The following is a 20,354-nucleotide window of genomic DNA, read 5'->3' as shown; positions in this document are numbered from 1 at the left end:
TAACAAGGACACCTTAAAATAAAGTGTTACCTAAAATTATTTTAAATTGTACTTTATCACTCTCTACCAGTCCTTGAGCTTATTTCAGTCCTGAAAAAGACAAGTGGAGGATGCAGTCCTGCAACACTATGATGCCGTCTGGAGAATGCTACCATTTATCTGCCCTGCATATTCAGGTGCATGAATATAAGGTCAAAAAGGGCGCATGCAAAAGCATTGGTTTAAGGCTACTTGATTACACAGTTTCAGATGAGCTAAAGGGGATGGGAGCTTGAACAGAAGTAAAGCTGAACATCTGATACTCTGGCTATGATGAGATCGACTTTTTTATTACAATTTTAATTCCCTGCTTTCCTCCTCACTTCACTGCAATGATTCCGACTCCTCATCTCTGGGTTTCTCACTGTGTCTGCATGACTATTTTCTGTTGGTGTTTTGTATCTGTAATACAAATATAATTTTCGGTCTCCCCAAAAAGTGTGACTGCCTATCGCCCATTTTTAAAAGAACAATGTAGTGGCACAGGTCCCTTAAATATAAAAAAAGGGGAAAAGAACAAAAGAAAAAAATAACTTTTTTCTTTCTTTTTCTTTTGTAAATGTAAGAAAAAGCATTTGTTGTTGAATGGAATGAGATAAAGGCTTTGGTGATAACATTTGTCATGTTTTCTGTCTTCCTGAAGAAAAGTGTAAATCTTGTATGGTGAGTAAAGTTAGAATAGACATACAGAAGTCTAGGATCACTTAAGAATCTTTTAATTGACAGCTTTCAAAAGAAAAAATCAATCAGTGAATATACAATGCCAATGAAAACATATGAATAAGAAAAAGTAACACACTGGATAGCTTGATTTCAGGTAGTACAAATACCTGAAATGTTACAGTACTGTCACATTATATATCATTTTGAACACGGAATAAGTTAACCTTCCCATGCACAATTTCAGTAATATAGAATTATCAGTAGCTACATATACATTCTCAATAATTTGTAAATTATATCGTCACTGACGCAAAGTTTAGTGCATACAGTCCAATACTTTCTTTTTTTAGTTATGGTAATGTAGTCTTGTAGGTCCAAAATAATTTTTACCATTGTCAAGTACTGAAGGTTGTGTTGAATTTATGATTTGTGTGAATTATCATATTGAAATGGCAGGTGGAAGAATAATTCAGTTATAATGAATAATTAAATCAATTCAGTCTTTGTTTATTGGACATAACTAACTCAGAAATGGACTAAGTATTCTTTATCTCCTTAAAATGTTCTCCTGAGGGTAACAGATGGTCCATTGCTTGGGTTGAGGGCAGAGGAAGATGAGAAAGTGCCTTTGCAGGACTGTCAGAAAGCTGAAAATTAAAAGAATAGAGTGAAAACATATGCTAGTACAAATACTCTAAAAAAATATAACGCTATGAGACCAGGTGGACCTCTGGATATTTTGGGGGGTTTTAATGAACAAATTATGATAACTTAACAAATCAAGCAAACATTGACCTTTCAATGAGGCGTGGAAGGCTGTGAGGAATTCCAGGAGCGCAGGCAGGGCAGACCCTGGCGGTCCACTGAGGCAAAGCTATAGGGTCGCAGGTCAGAGTTCAGTGAGGGTGATGTTGTCATGTTCTTTCCCAGGCTGAGGGATTTAATTTCTTTTCTCTGGAATTCAATAGGAGACTGCAGAGCTACAGTATGATGGGTGCGATAGATGAGATGAAAGAGAATAGTCTCCATTAGCAATTCTGATCTATGGCAAGGTCACACAAGGGTCATGGAACGTATGATGCTGATACCGTTTAAGAAGTTGCGCTGTGTCTCCAGCATCTGTATGATGTCATTTGCCCAGGACATTCTGATTTCTGGAGTTGATGCACGAAGAATGAATCGCTGCATGCTTCCATCTACATTACGAGACGTCAACACCAACCGACATGAGTCGTCTAGGCAACAATCCTCAATGCCCAAGCAACTAATCTGTGAAAGATACAAATATGGAAATAAACATTTACCCTTATATTTATTTTGCCTACAATTTCCCACTTTTTTCTATTCTGCTTTTCACCTTGATGCTGTTTTTATAGATGTATCCTGTCAGGGAAAAGCCTTTCTTGCGGTCAATTGGCTCACTGAGGATGACAAGCTGCTCAAAGAGGAACACCCGTCTCTCCTTGGGACGGGAGAGGATGCTGTTCTCATTCTCAATGAATGTAAAGGTGTCCTGTTGCAAGAGTTTCCCTTGTGCTCTCAGCTGACCCTATGAACCCAATCAATCACAGGCGAATTTTTTGCTTCAAATATGGATAAAAGAGCTAATACAACTATAAATTACATAATTGTTTTATAAATAATGGACTCATGCTGTGCTCATTTTAAATACTGAAGCAGTCCAAGGTGAAGTAAACCATTTCTATTTCTGCAGTGTATTTGAGTCTCATCCTACCTCAAAACCCTGTAGTCTTCCAACATTCATCATGTCGTTACATCGCTTTGGAACAAAACACATCACCTGAACTGCCCTCTGTGATAAGGACACAAAAAGAGAACGGAATAATAATTCAATATGTCAACTGATAATGAGTTTATTCTCTTGTCCTCACTTTTAGAAGCCAGTACAGACTGTACCTACCTCTAGATCTTCTGTTTGTCTGCCTGCTTTAGTGTAGTACTTCAAGAAATCCTGTAAATAAACAACATTTAGGCAGAATACTAACTAACAGGCATGTGGATTTCAACTCAGCTCCATAATTTGCAAAGAAGGACAAGAATGCAAATTAAAGCGATGAACTAACAGTTTCTGTGTGTATATATATATATATATATATATAATATAGTATATATATAATATATCAGGGTTAAATAAAGTGAAAAAGTGAAAGTGACGACCAATTATGGTAACCCATACTTGCAATTTGTCCTCTGCATTTAACCCATCCATGTTAGTGCCCACAAATTAGGAGTAGTAAGTAGTGAACACAGACACACTGCAAACCGTGGACACACACGTGTAGAGCATTGGGCAGCCATTTTGCTGCGGCCCCCAGGGAGCGATTGGGGGTTTGGTGCCTTGCTCAAGGGCACCTCAGTCATTTCCTGCCGGTATTGAGAGTCCAACCCGCAACATTCGGGTTACCAATCTGACTCTCTAACTATTAGGCCAAGACTGCCCACAAGGCATGGCATGTTTGATTTTATTTTCGTACAAATCACTAAGAAGTAACAAAAGCCATCAAAAAAAATTCCTAAATACCTGTTTGTTGCTATGCACTTTATGTCATTTCATACAATGGCAAGATTCATGATATATTGGACATACAGTATGAATTTGAGGTATTTTTTTCTGTAATGGGAATCGCTGAATAACATACGTTCAAAATGTTGATGTCAGTGTGATTTTTAAATAATTATTCTTTTAATTAAAACTTTTTCAGCAACAAGGCATTACATTGATTAAAAGTGACAGTAAAGACATTTATAATGTTGCAAAAGATTTCAAAATTCAGCTTTGCCATCACATGAATAGATTACATTTTAAAATATATAAATAGAAAACAATCATTTCAAATTATAATAATATTTCAGCTATGGCCAAAAACTCTGTTAGGTTAACAGAGGAGGAAGATATGGTACACTATTATAAGAAGTATCTATTTTGAATGAGTGTGTATTGTGTACAAGCTCACACTAACACACCTTCAGCAGCAGCTGATATTTCATGATTCTCTGAACAGGTTTGATGAGCAGGTCATTTAACTGTAGTCTGTGACCCAGCTGTTGTCTCAGTTCCTACATTGAGAAAGAGCACAGGACAGTTACAGGACCTTTCCCTCATACACCAAATAGTAAACATGGCCACATAACTATACTCAGATTTGACCTAATTTCAGCACAAATTACCTCAAAATAGGTTTCAATGTACTCTGAGACAATGTGCTCTGACTTCGGCTTGTTCTGACAGTAGACCACATACATGTTGAGTCGCCTCTCCTGGGAAACACACAGACATATTTGTTCCTCGGCAAATGTTTCGATTTATGTAATACAAATATCGACTGTATAGCAGATGAAGGAAATAAAACAAAGACTTACATGTTTGATAAACAGTTGTGCCAGCAGGTCAGGTTCAGACACACATTTCTCCAACTCTCCAAGAAAACAGCTGTTTAAAAAAAAAAAAAAGGTAGGAGCTGTAAGAAGGTCAGGTATGCACACACCTCAAATGGGCACAGATCCTATCAATAGGTGACCTACTCTTTGTGCCAGTCATAGATCTGATGAATGTTCCCAAACACTATTTTATCCTTTCCTACCAAATACTCAGGCACTCCAACACTTTTCATTGTAGCCATATAACCCTGGAGAAGGAAGAAAGTGAGAGTTAAAAAGAGAGAATGACTAAGCTCTTCTATGCGTGGGATTGAATGCATTTATGTGTTACCTCCACTACAAGCCCCAGATCTTCCACATATAGCTTCTCTGTCTCGACCAGCTCTGTCAGCACATATCTATGAGTAAGGTATGAGGAATGTAAGATTTGGAGAAGGTTTATTAACAATATTTCCTTCCACAAACCATGGGTTTAGGGTCACCATCAATCAAATACCTACATGGTTTTCTCTAATGCAATTCTTTTCTCCTGTTCTTCATCATCCAGGCTCAGCGATTGTACGTGTGTCTCATCATTTAAGGAGCCACCTCTCTCCGCATAATCCACATCGCAAGACTGATGCCTCTGAAATTGGACTCATTAGCCATCACAAGCACAAATCAGCAGACAGTTAAGTAAAATTGTTCAGCACTGTCCAGTAATCAGTTCTGTTGTATTACCTGCAAGAGATCATTTAGGTATCTTGGGTAATAGGGACTGTCAGGAGATGTTGGCCCTGGAAGTTCATCACAGTCCTGCATGCCACAGGACAAGAAAGTGTACGGTTTTAGTATTAAATACAGTATGAAAAAATTACACTTATTACCTCTCTATCTGTGATATACATTAAACATTCAAAAGTTTTTGGGTCAGTAAGATTTTTCAAATGTTTTTGAAAGAAGTCTCATGCTCACCAAGGCAACATTTATTCGCTCAAAAATACAGAAAAGGGCAGTAATATTGTGAAATCTTATTGAAATTCAAAAGAAGTGTTTTCTATTTAATACATTTCAAAATGTTCACATGATGCTTCAAAATCATTCTAATATGCTGATTGGTGTTTTTATTAATTATTATCCCAGTTGAAAATTGTTGTGCTGCTTAAAATGTTTGATAAAGAGAAAGTTCAAAAGAACAGCATTTATTTAAAAATGACTTTTTTTAAAAAGGTTTGTGAGTTTTTACTGTCACTGATTAATTGAATGCATGCTTACTGAATAAAAGTAGTCATTTCTTTCTTTTTTTTAAATCGTACTGAACCCACACTTTTGAACAGTAGTGTAAATTATGTACATACCAGTGATCTGTAGGAGTGGGGCAGATTTTTGGACTTCTCTGTTGGGCTCAATGGGCTTTGAGCTGGTGAGAGGGGTAAAAACATATAGGCTGACCTGTCTGGACTCTGAATGACCTTTGAGCTCTGACCCTTGCCACCTCCTCCCAGACTCAGCTTTCGAACTGGGCTGCTCAACCATCTCTTGAGGGCTTTGAGAGAGTGGGTAGATGTGCTAGATGACCGTCTAGTGGAAAGAGGCTGATATTTGCTGGGTGAGATTGGAGAGAGGTCATCATTGGAGACAGAGGTCGAAGGTAGATCAGTAGGCAAGGAGACATCGCCAAGCCCTGTCAATGTGTATGACTCTACAGAGACTGAGACAGAGAGAGACGGATAAAGGTAATGGTTCGATTTTTAAAGCAACACTTCCAAAAAACAGCACTGAAAAAAAAAATGTCATATGTATGGTAAAGCAAAAATTGGATGGAGGCTATGAACTCTGCTAGAAAAATATTATAACAACCTTTGACAAATTATTCGATGGCATTTTTAGGTCTACAAATATAACAAATTATAACTATATGCATAATTAAATGATATACAGTGAATATACACTGCTCGATTGTACTGACAACCACCATGATAAAACGGGGGGGGGGTAGAAGAGTTATCTAATTTCATAAGAAGTGACCTTTATTTCCATCAACTCTGGCGATTCTTTTACCATAAATAAAGTGCTATCCCTTGCTTTTTATTTATTATTATTTAAAAAAAGTAAAAGTCTATTCATTGTAACTTTCGCTCAATTTAATGCATAATTAAATTCATTCCAATAATAATAATAATAATAAGAAGAAGTAAAATCTTACTGCATGACCTCAGACCTTTGAATAGTAGTGTATGTTGTGCAGTGATTTAATAAGGGGAGAATAGGGAGAAGTAATGAGATATATCACAAGGGAATTTCCAGCTCCACCATTAATATTCATCTAGCAGTTATTTGTCCTGAATTTTCCACATAGTCATGAAAGGTGGAATATAAATATAACTGGCAACACATGAGATTCTGCCTTATAAGCAGATGATACAGCTTAAAAATGGTTTGTTTTTCCCCCCTGATTTAAAAGCTTTACAGCGCAATGTGGGAAAAGCATGCCCTATCTGAAGGGCAAAATGGAAGAAAAGACTTTGAGAGAGAGAATGAGGGACATAGCAGAAAGGATACTACTTTTTCTGTACATGGATTAGCTGTTTCTAAAGGTCGCATAACCATAATACTGCACTAACCTAAAAACCAACATTTACACACACAATGCATCAGCATTTCTACAGATAATCTGTGCAAAAAGATACTGACAAAATAACAATATTAAGAAGTGGTAAAGTATGAATGAATGTTTTGGCCAAATCAAGTATACTGGACACATATTCAGAATTTCCATCCCTTGAAAACAGCAAAGCCTACCAAAACACAATGCAAATACAAATAAGATTCGAAGAGATCTGACAATGCAACATCTGACTATATTAAAAAGTGACAGAGAATCTCTTACCTTGCTGTCTGAAGCAGCAATCACACCTGGCCAAAACTTTCTGAAAGAAGTGTACACAGCCACACACCCGTGGGGCACGATGCCCCTTCATACTAGCCGAGTAAACACTGCTGTATAATTTACAGCATGACACTGTGACGATGTTTAGAGGAAGACACACTCCTACTCTCAGTTCAGAGGTAATCCCTGAGCTCCGAATTCACATGCAACATCTGTATAATCCCTGCTTTTATCCACATGGACCCACTGGTGGATCATAAATCTTCACCTTCCAGGAGACATTGAGGAGGGTCAGAGTGAAAGAATGGGGATGTGGTTAATATCTTTGGCCCATGTTTCTTACAATTCACTTGCCCATTGCTAATATCTGTCTCTTAAATAGAGAGAGAACAAGAGCAATTTTTCTTTTAGGGAAATTTCAAAAACATCTTTTCTTCCCTATTGCGACATTAATTAGAGTGAAATAGCTTATCTAAAGAACAAATTTGGGAAAGGACTTGATTTTGTCCATCTTTGTCATTTAATGTGTTAAAGGCAGGGTAGGCAATGATTTTCTAAAACACTTTTTGCAAAATTTGTTTAAACTGTCTTTATATACAATACATATCTAAAATGTAAGTACTCTGAAAAGGAGTTTATAAAAATAGAGTGTCTGTAGTCCTCTCAGGGCTGCAATAAACACAGCTCATTATTCCATTTGGACTGAGTGCTCTGATTGACTGGGCGACTGTCACTCCTTCGCTGCTATGGCTACCAACAGGAGCTGGCTACATGCGCGCACTCGGTTGACTCGCTCATTTCTGAAGAGGAGAGGCGGGTACCGACCGCAAGCCACGAAGTCTCACAATTATGGCAGAGAAAGAGCAGTCAAAATTCCCAGTACCACCTGTACCTGCATATACAGTCAGCGCAGGCAAACAAGGCAAAAAAAAGGTGATGTCACTTCATGGAATGTGCTCCTCTCCGCTCGGCGCTCGTAAACGCGTCCTCCAGCTGTGCGGTCGGCATCACGCGTTCATGTGTTTTGGGGGCGTGGCTTTGGAAGAAGCCCAGAAGGGAGGGGGTGGGAGTTTCTCTGTAGGATACTTTCAAAATACAGCAGTTTTCTGCTAGTTTCTCAAACCTACCTACCTGCCTTTGGCGCCATTCACACATAGTGCCTAAAAACGCGTAGAAAAGCCTAGTCCTTTTTCCAAAGCGCTAGGGCGGTTGCACTCCGTCTGTCGTTGCTAAGCGCAACCATCAGCTGCGCTCTCCGTTACAGCAAGGAAAACACGTGCGGCATTCTGAAAAGTTGAGATGTTTTTATTTTGATGCGGCGCGAACCCGCTTGGAAAAAACGAGCGCGTCACACCGTGACCGCATCGCTTCCATTATGAGCGCGCATACCGCACGCCTACATTTGAAATAACAAACTTGAGCAGGCAGAAGACGCGATATGTGAACAGGCCCTTTAATGGCTGAGTTAAAGGAACGGAAGCTTAATAGCAGTTTTTTTTTAATTCGTTCAGTTCTTCCCATTCTATGGTCCACACTCCAGCCCAGTAGGTGGCAGGAATGCACCTGTCGTTTTGCTAACCGCCAAAAAACGGCAGAAGAAAAAAAATGTAGGACGGGTCACGGGACGGGATTTGCGTGTTGAACTAATCGAAGACTACGGTGAAAAACGCTAATAAAATCCACAGAAGACAGAAGCAACAAAGTGGACATGCGAGGTTGAAGGTACCCGCGTTTTTTGTACAACATGAGTTTAAAAGATAAAGCAACGTGTGTTTTCTGTCCTATGCAGGTCACGTCAGGTGGATTAACACAAAGATATGTGTTATTTATATGGGGGTTGATATGGGGGTTAGAAAAGCTAAAACGCTTGCACGCGTACAACGACAGACGTCAAGACGAATAACCAGGCTTTACTGCTCTCTCCTTGTAGCTTACTTGGCATACAAATCTCCCTAGATAAAATAGAACACAATATTGCCATCTTGTGGAGAAACGTCAGGAAAAACTTAATAAGAAGAGCCTATTTGTACAGACAGGCTAAAGTCACATTAGGGCTGTTCCGATATCACGGTTTTTGATCGTGGACGAATAAATTCATAAACGATCTGTTTTTTGAATTTTCTAGAATCGTGCTACAGTGCATTCTACCGGCTGCGTTTACACTTAGCATTAACATGCGATTAGCGTGATCCGGTTGGGATCTCTCTCCCTCTTAGCCGAGTGCGCGCTATAAAGTTTGGAGCTCGCAAGCTCTAGATTCCGGGAGATTTGAACTAATTTGCGGGCATCAGGGAGCCACTATCAATATGCGGGAGACTCCTGGAACTTCCTGGGAGACTTGGGATGTCTGCTACTATGATATTAGACTACATAGCCTATAATAAAAGATAATGAATTTCAAACCTGAACCAAACATATTTTATTCAAAGATCAACAGTCCTTTCATTAGTCTTTAGTCTGCCATAAAAAACAACAACATTAAAATCATGAACTCAAATATCACTGTGAAAAAACAATGACTGTTGTAACAGTGCATAAATCAGACCTTTCAGGCCATATCCATTCATATTTTGAATGAAAATTAGGATACCAATGCATATCTAAATTCGTGCCAACAGTACCTTTGTAGAACTTCAAAAAAAGAAACAAAAAAGATGCTGCAGCCAATGAGGACGACTCAACCTCCACGGGCAGTTTTTATTGTTTTATCAGACAATAACTACTCAAGATGTTGCTTTGGTATAATTTTCAGGACAATTAGGGCCGGATTTGAGACAACAGTTTAGATTTCGGGACTGTCCCGAATTTTTCGGGATGTCTGGTCACCCTAGGTGCGTGTCATATGCTCGTCCATTTAGATGCGCTGGTCTTAAAGGGGCATTTGGCAACTATTTCAACTTAATAAAACCTTTTAGAAATCATTTGGATGGTTTAATAACCTGTTCTGGTGGGAATGGTGACTTTCCCCGCTCCCTGCAACATTCCCAGGCAGAAAACCAACCTTGCAACATGGCATTAACGTCCCAGTAAGTTGGAAATAGGAAGTCTCGTGAGAATCGAGAATGAGTGAGAAACACTAACTGCTTTACCGCAATTCGACATAAACACACACGCCGCTCTCAATGTGTATGATGTATTACCCACCTCGGTAGACATAGCTCCACACGATATAGTTGGCCGGGTCCGATAATAACAAATGCATATGAGCAGCGGTGGGGAGGAGGGTGCGCAAGTGAGTTTTCTTACGACATTGTTGAGAAATATACGCCTCACAGCTGTAGGGGGAGCTCGTTGAGAAAACATGCTACAACAAAAGTGAAAATCAGCTAAGAAATAGCTACAGTTGCCGAATGCCCCTTTAAAGTGACAGTAGCCTAATAGTACACATGCTGCCTCTTGTCCTTAACGGGTTAGTTCACCAAAAAGAAAAAGTCTGTCATCAATTACTTACTCTAATGTTGTTCCAAACCTGTATTAATTTCTTTCTTGTGCTGAAAAAATATATGTATATTTTGAAGAATGTGGCTATCCAAACAGTTGCTGGTCCCCATTGACTTCCATAGGACAAAATATACTATAGAAGTTACTGGGGCTCAGCAACTGTTTGGTTACCCACATTCTTCAAAATAACTTTTATTTTCAACAGAAAAAAGAAACCTATTCAGGTTTTTAAAAAACGTGAGAGAGTAAATGACAATTTTCATTTTGGGGGGAACTAATCCTTTAATGTTAATAAAACAACAAAACACAAAGAGAAAATCACTCACTGCTCTTGACTGAGAACTTTAAAAGTAGCTTTAATAAGAATCAATGTATATTTATGTATAATAAATGTATAATTTACACAGTGATGTCTATGTAGTGTTTTAGGCTATTTGTTCATTTAATTTCTTTCCTGAATGCTACTGTTAAATACACCTAGTACTGTAGCTGAAAAAATAAAGCACTATTATTTCATTTGTATATTATGTTGTGTAGCCTATTTTTATTTGCGCCACTTTGGCCTAATTGTCTGCCATTCTTTTTTTATTTCATATTTTTTTTACCTTGGTAAGGTTTTGTTTTTAAAATATGGAAATTAGTTTTGCTGTAATGCTCAGTCACTTGCAAAATAGTAAAACCAACATGAAAGAGAATCGTGATAAACGATTTTAATGTTTTTTGTTTGTTTGTTTGTTTGTTTGCTTTAAACATTATTGCTTTGCTCATTCTTTCAAAGAAATAGACAAACTGACAAAGTGTATTTATTAATTATCACGTTTTTTTGTCTTGCACTAGGTGTGGAACTAGTAAAGACAATGCGTGCATGTTTTGACTGTGTGTAAAAAAGATTTCAAAATTCTTAAACATTATGAAAGGGTATGTTTGACCCCTCACCTTTGCCCTCAGGTATGCGTTTGGGTCTTGAGTTACAGCTTTGTTCTCCAGTTTCCAATTTTGCGCCCTTCTTTGAACAACCACAGCTGTCTTCCAGTAAAGTACACCCTTCATTGCTTTCTTGGATCTGAAATGGGTCATAAAAGTTAGGGTTATCTTTCAGCTCTGAAGGGGCAGAACTGTGACTAGCTTTCCTATCATACATGTCTATACCTGAGCAATTCATATAAATGTATGACCTCAAAAAGACCACATAACTCCTCAAATTAGACCGACAAGACACTCCTGGGTGAATCTTGAGAGAGAATTTCACACCAAATTTAAAATAAAAAAATATATTTTGGATGTAACTAACTACACAAACTAAGTCTATTGTAAGGACCTTAAATACCCAATACCTAATGTTTTGAACATTTGAGTTCCCAATGGTAATTTTCTTTAGATTATGATTCTGTTTATTTAAATCAGCGTAAATAAAAGATAATACTATAGTACCATGACATTTTATAAAAAGATTTACCTTTCTATTAAAACAATATAACATTGACAATATAAATAAAATAAATCTGTGCCACTGTCAAGGCATTAATTTATTTGATAAATATTTACATGTAATTCCACATACAAACCATCCAGACAACACATAAGCTAGAATAACAGGGTTTTCTTTCTTTAGTATCTGTAGAAAGTACATCCAAAGTACAGTGTACTGGAGGAGGCCTTATCTTTTGTGCTTCCTTCCTTCATTTGCAGTAAACATTTGGTTAGTTGGCGTAGTTGGAGCAATATCAGTATTGAGCTGATGACTTGTTGTGACAAGTTTGGCAAAATTCTATTGAAGGCTCAAGTTTTAACCATGAAGTAATCATTTTCTGTTTGGAAGTACAAAGAAGCCCAAAAAGACTTTCAATGAGACAGCAACTCACTAAAAAATACTTGGGACAAATTATCAGGTTGTCCATGTAATTCTTGCTGATCTGATGCAGGTATGAGAGACTGAAAATTTAGAATAGGTAAAAATAAGAAGCATCCCTCTAGGCATAAGATAAGAGACACAGGCCTGCTTTCAGTCACTCTTGTTTTGACTGGTGTGTGCTGGTCTGAGTTATTAGAGTATTGCTAAAGCATTCAAGCTATTTACACAAACAATTGAGAAATAACTACAAGATGGGTAAATAATAAGAATAATAATTAAGGCCAGGTTTCACAGACAGGGCTTAGATTAAGCCAGGATTAAGCCTTAGTTCAATTAGTGCATTTAAGTAGCTTTTTTAAACGTGCCTTAGAAAAAAAACATTACTGGTGTGCATCTTGAAACAAACACTGGCACTAACATATTTTAGCACATGTTTTCAGTTAAAACACCTCGAACATGCATTTTAGTCTGGGAGGATAGCCTTAAGCCTTGTCTGTGAAACCGGGGTAAGTGTAGTGCACTTATTAAGATAGTCAGGTCATTGTCATGTCTTGTGGTGTAATATGGTGTATTCTAGCTAAATCACTACATTTTGCTAATGTATATTGTAACTAATACAGTTCTTTTGATCTAATATTACTGTAATTGAGAGACCGCATGGAATATTTATTCATTTTTACACCACAGGACCATTATAAAAAAACTTAAAAAGGTGATTAAAGTGGATGAATTGATGCAAATAAATTTATGGACATCAACTACCCATATACTTATTATTAGTAGGGCAATGTTAGGGAATTGTATATGCAGTAATTTCTGTGTAAAGCGTTCATAAACCATTGAACTTAAAGCGACAAAATTCATGTAGAAAAATGTCCATTGAAGAGCGCTAACAGACTTTGTAATAAACCAAAAGACAAGTACAATAACAGCCATACTAAATAAGGCCTCAAGATAATCTCATCTTCTTCAGTGTATATTTAATAGCAGTCAATAATATGTGTGTATATACTTTACACTATGGTGTGGTATCCAAAAGTGAATTTAAAAATTATCAATTTTGTACAAAAAAAAAGTATATATAAAAAAAGGTTGTCTACATAAAGTATGTTCCCATTTATAAGTAAATATGTGTGAGTGTATGTTTTCTCACCCAGTGCTGGTTACTCAAGTCCAGGGATGGGTTTGATAAAGACATCCTGGACTCTGGGTTTCCCTGAGGTTTGGCCAAACTCTTCATTTTCCTCTTTCTTTGTCTCCAGATGGATGAAGGAAATCTTGTGTCTTCTCTATACTAGTCCAGTACTGTCCAGCTTAATCTCTACTCCACTCTCCCTGATTCACTGACACACATTCTTATCTATCTCCTTCTGCTGTAAACCACCCATTCCCTCCTGTTTCTCCAACACCCTCTTGCTCCATTTTAACCTCCCAGAGAGAGAGAAACGTGAGGAAACGAGAAAGGACTCAACATGTTGTCCTACAAACCTCCAATCTTAGACTTAAATAAAGGAATTAAATAAAGTCTTATTTAACATGTACAAGTCCCAAAGGTTAGGATTAGGGTTCTTCCTTAGGGTTAGTCTAATTAATTTAAATTTAGAACAAGAAGTCAGTGGGAGGCCACCGACATAAAAACAATGTACGGGGGGGTTGGGGTTGGGGGGTACAGAGGGTGCTTGTTTGAGGAAGGTTATTCTAGATCTATTATCCTTGTCTCCATAAGGAAAACATTTCAATAAGCATAGTAAATAGTGTCTAAAAAATCTATAAATGTTAAAAGGTTCCTCTGAGGGTTACGTTTAAGATTAAGAGATTATCCTTAAAATTAATAATTCATTTGAGAAAGTAGCAGAGTTCAGTTACGTGAAAAATAATAATAAAAATGTTGCTTTCTCTCTATTTCTATTTTTCTTTTTATACACTTCTGTACAACTGCAAATTCTATTATAATTAAATTCTATGAATGAAATGGAAAATGAAAATGAGGTTGATGTCAGAATCCAACGTCAGATTGAGGTTAATCTCCAACATTGGACAGACGTTGTGTTGTGGTTGAAAATGAAAATTTTGTTGACGTCAGAAACCAACACAAGTCGGGTTCTGACGTAAAGCCAACGTAGGGTTATGACGTCAATCTGACGTCGTGTTGTGACGTCAACCCGACTTTCATTTCCAACCAAAATGCAACCCCTGCAACCAAAATCATCCCGACTGATGTTACAACTTTCTACTCAAGGACCTTGACAGACATGTAGTGGCGTAAAAAGTACGATATTTGTCTTTCAAATGTAGTGAAGTTAAAGTAAAAAGTTTCCTGATATCTGATCAAAGACAGCTTCACATTCCATGTAATCCTCTGAACTAAATTCCCAGTGACATACAACAAGCAAAATAGAAGACAAAAACACACAAAGTCCTGAAACCCACCCACTACATGTTTAACCTCAGCATCATTGGATTGATAATAATTTTAATATTTAAATGTTTGTCAGTATGAGACAGAGAGAAAGAAAAGGAGACCATTTTGAGTGCGTAATATAAAAATAAAGTACATTTAAAAAAAAATTAAATGCAGAAAGTTTTCAGTTAGGTTATAGTATTTATAAAAAGCTGCATTAAAAGAATAGAAGTCTATGCAATATAGTCATTGCATAATAGACATTGCATAGTCCCCATTTAGATAGCTAAGCAAACGTGTGTGTGTGTGTGTGTGTGTGTGTGTGTGTGTGTGTGTGTGTGTGTGTGTGTGTGTGTGTGTCTGTGTGTGTGTGTGTGTGTGTCTGTGTGTGTGTGTGTGTGTGTGTGTGTGTGTGTGTGTGTGTGTGTGTGTGTGTGTGTGTGTGTGTGTGTGTGTGTGTGTGTGTGTGTGTGTGTGTGTGTGTGTGTGTGTGTGTGTGTAAAAGGTGATTACGCTCCGAGTGCCTGTGTTGGGTTCTTTCTGATCCTGAAAGGCATTAGTCTAAACCTGAGGTGTTACGAAGCATGTATACACCCCTCTGGGATCACATACACACATGCACTACAAAGACATGAAGCTGTCTGTTGTATTTTCTGGGAGCTGAGGTGTCTGATAATAAGGATGTGAAAGTTCATTCAAAGTATAGCAGCGCTCATCCGAAGGCTCTTCTTTTCTTCTCTCACAGGTGAGTTACACTCCATATTCATACAATATCTCTGTTAAATAAAGTAAAAGTATGTGATTGTCTTCATATTGGTTCACTAGAGCTCTAAAGAGAATGTTTATTGCTTTATTGTTGTAATCTTTGGATTGTATTTTGCTATATTTTGCTTTGTGACATGCACAACTGGAGAAATGTTTTATTTATTGCTGTTTTGAGAAAGAGAAATACCAGTTTTGTTGCAAAACTAAATATGTTTACAACTTAAAATAGCTGTATAACTGTATAGATATATTTATGCTACAGTTCACTGAGGTAACATGCTTTTAAAGAGTACATAAGCCTGTTTATTGGTATCTGTGTATTTTAAGCCTGAGCAGGCCGGATTTAGCACTGACCATTAAAGCAGAGCTCTCCCAGGCTAAATCCAGAGCTATTAAAACTCCCAATTTTCTCGCTTCAGAAGCTTTTGAGTCAACTGAACTGTAATAGTTGCAATCGCTGTAAATTAATTATTTTTATGAAGGTTCTCACTTGGTTAGAGAGTCTTGTCGTTTATCACTGTTGGTCTGTTTGCCTCAAGACAGGGGCCGTAAACACTTGGAGTGCATTCCTTCACCTCAAGTTGCTGACCTACAGTCGCGTTGGAACACTTTCCTCAAATCCCAGAAAAGATGATGTAGACAACATTTAACTCTTGAGACATGGCAGCAGTTGATAGCTCTGCCTTTGAGGACCCAAACCTGGGGTCAGGCCCAGCTGACGATGAAATATCATTGTTGGAAGAGTCTGACTCTGGAAGTTTGCTCTCTGATGACTCTGTTCTCCCTGATTATGAACAAGAGGACAAGAAAAAGGGAACTGCCAACACACTATATGAGGTGTGTGTCCAAAACGATACAGAAGCACTGAAGAGAGTGTTGGAACGTGGTGTGACCTGTGATGAGGTCATGGAAGTTGACATTAATGGCTGGGTAAGATATTATAAGATATTGTAAATTCGTATTAAAGAGCATGACACTGACTGTAATCACTGAGCAGAAAGGTCTGTTGCTCTGGCAATAGTTTTTTTTAGGAGTGAGCTATGAAAGATTGAGGTAATCCATTAAAAATAACTTTTGTCAACTTTTCATTAAAAATACATAACATCATTGTCAACCAATGATGTTTTGGTCTACCTTCATATTGGTTGCACTTTGATTTACAGTAAGTGTACTTGAGAATGTACTGGGTAATATAAGGTAACAACATGGGTCAAGGGTAGGTTTAGGGTTAGTAGTTATTACCCAGTTATTGTAATTACTATAATAAGTACATAAGAATGTACATGAGGAACATATTAGATGGCATTAACTACTAACATTAAATACCTACAAGAAGACTATGGGTTTATTGTGTAACTAAATGTTGTGGAAAATTCCCACATTTACTGTTTGTGGTTAGGAGTAAAGGTAGAGTTAGAGTTCGGGGGTACGGGTTTGGATTACAGTTAGAAGAAAAGTAAACAGTGCAACAACAAATCTTATTTAAATGCAAGTACTTTAAATGTAATTGCAATGCACCCACATGTATGTATATAATAAGTGTATTGCATCAAACAGTTAAGTATATAGTTAAGGCCACCTTATATAAAGTGTGACCAATGTTTCAATAAAGGCTATTTCGACATGGTTTTCTATGGGATTTTCAAATGTTTATGAGTAAAATGGGGTCTGAGGTATTTCTTGAAGAGACTTTTATGTTTAGTTTAAACTACAACTTGAACAACCATTGCAGTCTTTATGTAGCAACTTGTTAACAAAATTCATATTTGAGGTATGTCTGCATTTCATTTGAAATTTAACAGCATGTGGAAGTCAATTTAAGGAATATTAACAGACCTTATTGTAATCATGAATCAAAAAAACACTTAAATGATCTTTGGAAATTCCTGATTAAACATATGCCTCAAAGTGTTGCTGGGTCATTATGGTCTGATTGGTTATGAAAGTGTTGCCTGTTGGTATGGAGTGTCCATGTTCTGCAGTCTATGTCTCTACCTTTTTAACTGTAAATTGATAGAGGTCCTTATAACATGATTCTCTCTTCTAGAATGGACTGATGGTGGCTGCATATAAAGGATTTCTTCCGATTGTTTATGAGATGCACGGCTGTCCACACCTGGACATTAACCACCAAGACAATGACGGCAACACTGCTCTAATGATCGCTGCTCAAGCTGGTCAGTTACCGTGGGATGTCAATTCACTTTTTTTGATGGTAGTTAGAGGAGCTACTGCCCCGGATTCTGCTGGCAGTAATAGTGTTACAGTATATACAGCCTATTATTTTTAGCCGAGAGTTTTGTGAATATGGTTCAATAAGAATAATTTACATAAAATGGAGGTGCATTTGTATGAATGTTAAATTTATGTTAAGTACTTATGTTAAATTTGTTAAAGTTATATTAAATACTATTTAAGGTTACTTTTTACTGTTTAGGGAATTCACCCCATTTCTTTATTTTATAGGCTATATCTTCGGAAATTCAATGTGAAAACGTTTGAAATCTTTCTGTACACAGGTCATGTCTCCATATGTAACTACATCATGAATTACTTCCCTGGAGCAGAGACAGAGATCAGAGACAACAGAGGATTTACTGCCCTCATTAAAGCTGCCATACAGGGCAGGACTGATGTGGTGGCAGCTCTTATAATGCACGGTTAGTTATTGAACTCACATGCTGATATGCTGGAAATGATCATATACTGCTTATATGTTTGTCATATCACTTGGTTGGGAGAGACAATAAATCACCAAATGACCCACATAGCCAATCAAGAATGGCATATGCTGGCATAGGCCCAGTTCACCTCAGTAGCACCTATTGCATCAATTAAGCAGCCAAGCATAAGATCTGTGGAAGGCGCAAAATTAGTTCTTCTGACAGCATTTTAGACAAACTCTTTTTTTTATACCTAAAATAATTGTACATCTAAACTAATTCCAATCTGTTTGCATGACATGACTCTCCTGTTCTCTCCACATTATTCTTTAAATTGTTGGCCTGTCAATGTGCACATTTTAATGTAGTCTTTAAATGTCCAGCTATACTCTGCTTCAGCAGCATCCTCTAATACACAATATTCTTTTTTTTATTCTCTGTATTGTTCTATCTTAGGTGCTGATGTAAATGCTGTAGACACCAACCGTGGTAAATGTGCACGTGACTGGGCACTGAAAACAGGTCGCTTTGACACACTGACACGTCTGCGCCACCTTGTACTCCATCCCACAGCCGAACAGTTTTGTGACACGTACGTCCCAGAGTGGCCCAGCCTTAAGTTGCTGGTCAGCAAAGCAACAGCCAATAAGAGTGCTGGCCAGAAGTTGACTCATCATTTCAAGAGTACGTTCGGTTTCAGTTTCCCACGCGACCCACAGGAAAATGGTGTCATGGATCACATGGTGCGAATGACCACCAGCCTACACAGCCCGCTCATAGCCACGGCCACACGACCGCTTTGCCCGACCAGCCCTCCACAGGTAGGTAAACGTCGGCTGGCTGTGGCTGAGCTGATGCAGAAGCACTCAGAGAAACAGCTGGAGGAGAGCTCGCTGTGCCATCGAAACAGCTCCGTCTCCACCATTTCTCCATCTATCCACTCTGTCGAGTCCGTCTCTGTGTCCTGCTGTGCCGATACAGAGAGGGGTGGAAGTGTGCTGTCCATTGCTCAGTCCGGTATGCGCACATTCATTCCTCGTAGCGTAGCGTCAAGGCGCAACAGTGTTTTCCCCTCGGGCTGTATCCCACAGATCAAAGTTACTAAATCCTCTGAGCCCACCCCAAAGAAAGTGAAGAAGAATAAAAGGCAGAAAGGTTACCTGGAGCCTCCAAAGTGGAAGTATAAGGAGGCCAAGGATGAGAAGAAGAAAGAGAAGAAAGCGTTAAAGGAAAAAGAAGAGAAAGAAAAGGAGAAGAAAAGCAAAGACAAGACAAGGATAAAAGAAAAAAGAAAAAGTGATGACTAAGGTTTTTCTGAAATCTTTTTAACTCTGATAAGCACTCATTGAGGGTGTTGATGCCCTTAGTGTTGTGGGGCAATGCTTGATGACAGAATCAGTGAAGCAATGCAGTGAAGTAGTGCATTTTGAAACCTCAGCGGTGCAGTCCTGTCTCACGAAATCATTTCCTATTGTTACTGCCAGTTCAAAGGGGAAATTTATCTATGATCATTTCAGTCCTTCTCATGGGCTTAAGCAAACAGTTTAAGATATCTGATTGGATGACTTGCAATATATGATAGTTCCTAAATTAATTCTGCGTTATGTATTTAAATAAAAAACCAACATAATCAGAACTGAACTATGCTATAAATATTTCAGTTCATACTGTATATTGAACAATTTAATTAGGCATAGTCCATCACTAACATATAATTTAAAAAAACAACAACAAATTAACCATATCTTATCTAAATAATTATATATTTAAATGCTGTGGATTCCACATTTGCAAAATGATCCCACAGCAGACGTAATTCAGCTGCTAATAAAATTAACATTTAGAGGTTTTGTACAGTGTGAACTCTAACAAAATGCTATCATGACTGACTAGATCATGTATTACGTTTGTAAATATGTATGATCCATTGTAAGATGCTGTAAATATGATTTAATAAACTATGTATCCTGTAGTACACAAAAATGGTCTTATTAGGCTTTTTCTCACACTCTCTTCCACCTGTGTAACATCTCTGACAGAACGGCAGGGACAAACGTGACTGAACAGTCAGTAATCTGCTCTCTAACAGTTATGCAACACAACCATCCTAAGAGCAGCAGTACAGCCATGCAGGATTAGAGATCTAACCGGGTCGCTCAGGTCAAGCAGAGGCCTCTGTCTAAGTTTGGCTTCTAAAGGACGTTCTTTGGAATCACTTTTGTAGTGATAAGATCTTCTTCAACAAGGGGAGAGAAATACTGT

At 37.8% G+C, this 20,354-nt stretch overlaps 2 protein-coding genes across 4 annotated transcripts; one reads left to right on the top strand and one right to left on the bottom strand.

The window, feature by feature from the left end:
- Window positions 1-738: 738 nt before the first annotated feature.
- On the bottom strand, window positions 739-13,640 carry arhgef25b (Rho guanine nucleotide exchange factor (GEF) 25b). 3 transcript variants are annotated; one of them, XM_077198395.1, is made up of 16 exons: window positions 13,417-13,640; window positions 11,348-11,474; window positions 5,439-5,791; window positions 4,822-4,896; window positions 4,602-4,726; window positions 4,433-4,499; window positions 4,246-4,349; window positions 4,084-4,153; window positions 3,892-3,981; window positions 3,688-3,780; window positions 2,624-2,674; window positions 2,438-2,515; window positions 2,060-2,251; window positions 1,791-1,971; window positions 1,498-1,682; window positions 739-1,349 (listed from the first exon to the last, which is right to left on the bottom strand). In XM_077198395.1, the coding sequence occupies exons 1-15, from the start codon at window positions 13,501-13,503 to the stop codon at window positions 1,501-1,503; spliced, it is 1,875 nt and encodes a 624-aa protein (XP_077054510.1). In that variant the 5' UTR covers window positions 13,504-13,640; the 3' UTR covers window positions 739-1,349; window positions 1,498-1,500. The 3 variants fall into 3 exon arrangements, with proteins under 3 accessions (XP_077054510.1, XP_077054511.1, XP_077054513.1); XM_077198396.1 differs by lacking the exons at window positions 11,348-11,474; window positions 13,417-13,640 and adding an exon at window positions 6,971-8,501; XM_077198398.1 differs by lacking the exons at window positions 11,348-11,474; window positions 13,417-13,640 and adding an exon at window positions 6,971-7,127 and having other exon boundaries at window positions 5,439-5,782.
- A 1,613-nt stretch (window positions 13,641-15,253) lies between these two features.
- On the top strand, window positions 15,254-20,024 carry ankrd33ab (ankyrin repeat domain 33Ab). Its single transcript, XM_077199949.1, has 5 exons — window positions 15,254-15,413; window positions 15,969-16,359; window positions 17,477-17,606; window positions 17,949-18,089; window positions 18,549-20,024. Exons 2-5 carry the CDS (start codon window positions 16,090-16,092, stop codon window positions 19,397-19,399), a joined length of 1,392 nt encoding a protein of 463 aa, XP_077056064.1. The 5' UTR covers window positions 15,254-15,413; window positions 15,969-16,089; the 3' UTR covers window positions 19,400-20,024.
- The last annotated feature ends 330 nt before the right edge of the window (window positions 20,025-20,354 follow it).

Source organism: Siphateles boraxobius, unplaced genomic scaffold (assembly GCF_051911475.1).
Source record: "Siphateles boraxobius isolate OS27281-9 unplaced genomic scaffold, OSU_SipBor_1 41, whole genome shotgun sequence".
NCBI lineage: Eukaryota > Metazoa > Chordata > Actinopteri > Cypriniformes > Leuciscidae > Siphateles > Siphateles boraxobius.
This window is presented reverse-complemented; position numbering and strand designations above follow the sequence as displayed.